Raw genomic sequence first — 920 nt, forward strand, 5'->3', positions numbered from 1 at the left:
CCTCTGCTCCTGCCACATCAGTGATGATGGCATCAACCGCATGGTGCGGCAGATGCACGGGCTGCGCACGCTCAACATTGGACAGTGTGTGCGCATCACGGACAAGGGCCTGGAGCTGATTGCTGAGCACCTGAGCCAGCTCACCGGCATAGACCTGTACGGCTGCACCCGAATCACCAAGCGCGGCCTGGAGCGCATCACGCAGCTGCCCTGCCTCAAGGTACTCAACCTGGGACTCTGGCAGATGACGGACAGTGAGAAGGTCAGGTGAGGGCGGCAGCATCAGCTCCCCTTGTCCCGCCCTGTTCATCCTCCCATCACCACCGCCCCCGCACACTCACACGCACACTTATGCACAGATCATTGCAGCGGATGAGATGGGGCTATGACAGAAGCCTCAGGCTCTTTTTCTCCTCCCTCCTCCAGCCCCCTCCCAGCTTCCAGCCCATTCTCTTTGCAGCTGGGGTTCCTACCCTACCCAACTCCCAGCTCCTTTTCCCCGCGGATGGAGAGATGGACTCTGCTGCTTACCCACCCACTCCCCTGCAGGGGGTGGAGGACTGATTCAGCTACTGTATCCCCACTGCTGTGACTGGAAATGGGGGTGGGGAGTGACTGTCTTTTCAACCCTGGGGAGTTGAGGAAAATGTCTGCCTTCACTTCAGCTTTCATTTGAATACTGTGATCTGGTTTTTATTTTCAAATGTATAAAAAGCAAACCCAGCTACAAAGGCCTTTTCACCCTTCTTCCACTTTGTAACTAATCCCAGTCTCTTCTCATCACTCCTCCTCTTACAGTACTCTGCTATTCACGCTCATTTCATTTTCTCAATCTTCTTTCCTTTTTAAAATTTTTTTTTTGGAAAAACTTTGAAATCATGGTCCTTTTTTTCTGCTGAATATATTCTATATATTATATA

General features: G+C 51.7%; 1 protein-coding gene across 1 annotated transcript; it reads left to right on the plus strand.

Annotated features, from left to right (window-relative positions):
* The first annotated feature begins 6 nt into the window (after window positions 1–6).
* LOC108517092 (F-box/LRR-repeat protein 14-like) lies at window positions 7–868 on the plus strand. Its single transcript, XM_017854901.1, has one exon. It carries the CDS (start codon window positions 41–43, stop codon window positions 269–271), a length of 231 nt encoding a protein of 76 aa, XP_017710390.1. The 5' UTR covers window positions 7–40; the 3' UTR covers window positions 272–868.
* Window positions 869–920: the final 52 nt, after the last annotated feature.

Source organism: Rhinopithecus bieti, unplaced genomic scaffold, assembly GCF_001698545.2.
Source record: "Rhinopithecus bieti isolate Rb0 unplaced genomic scaffold, ASM169854v2 scaffold_40446, whole genome shotgun sequence".
In the NCBI taxonomy this organism is placed as follows: domain Eukaryota; kingdom Metazoa; phylum Chordata; class Mammalia; order Primates; family Cercopithecidae; genus Rhinopithecus; species Rhinopithecus bieti.

Excerpts from the sequence above, each read along its gene's own strand:
- LOC108517092 (XM_017854901.1), top strand. The coding sequence starts at position 41 with ATGGTGCGGCAGATGCACGGGCTGCGCACGCTCAACATTGGACAGTGT.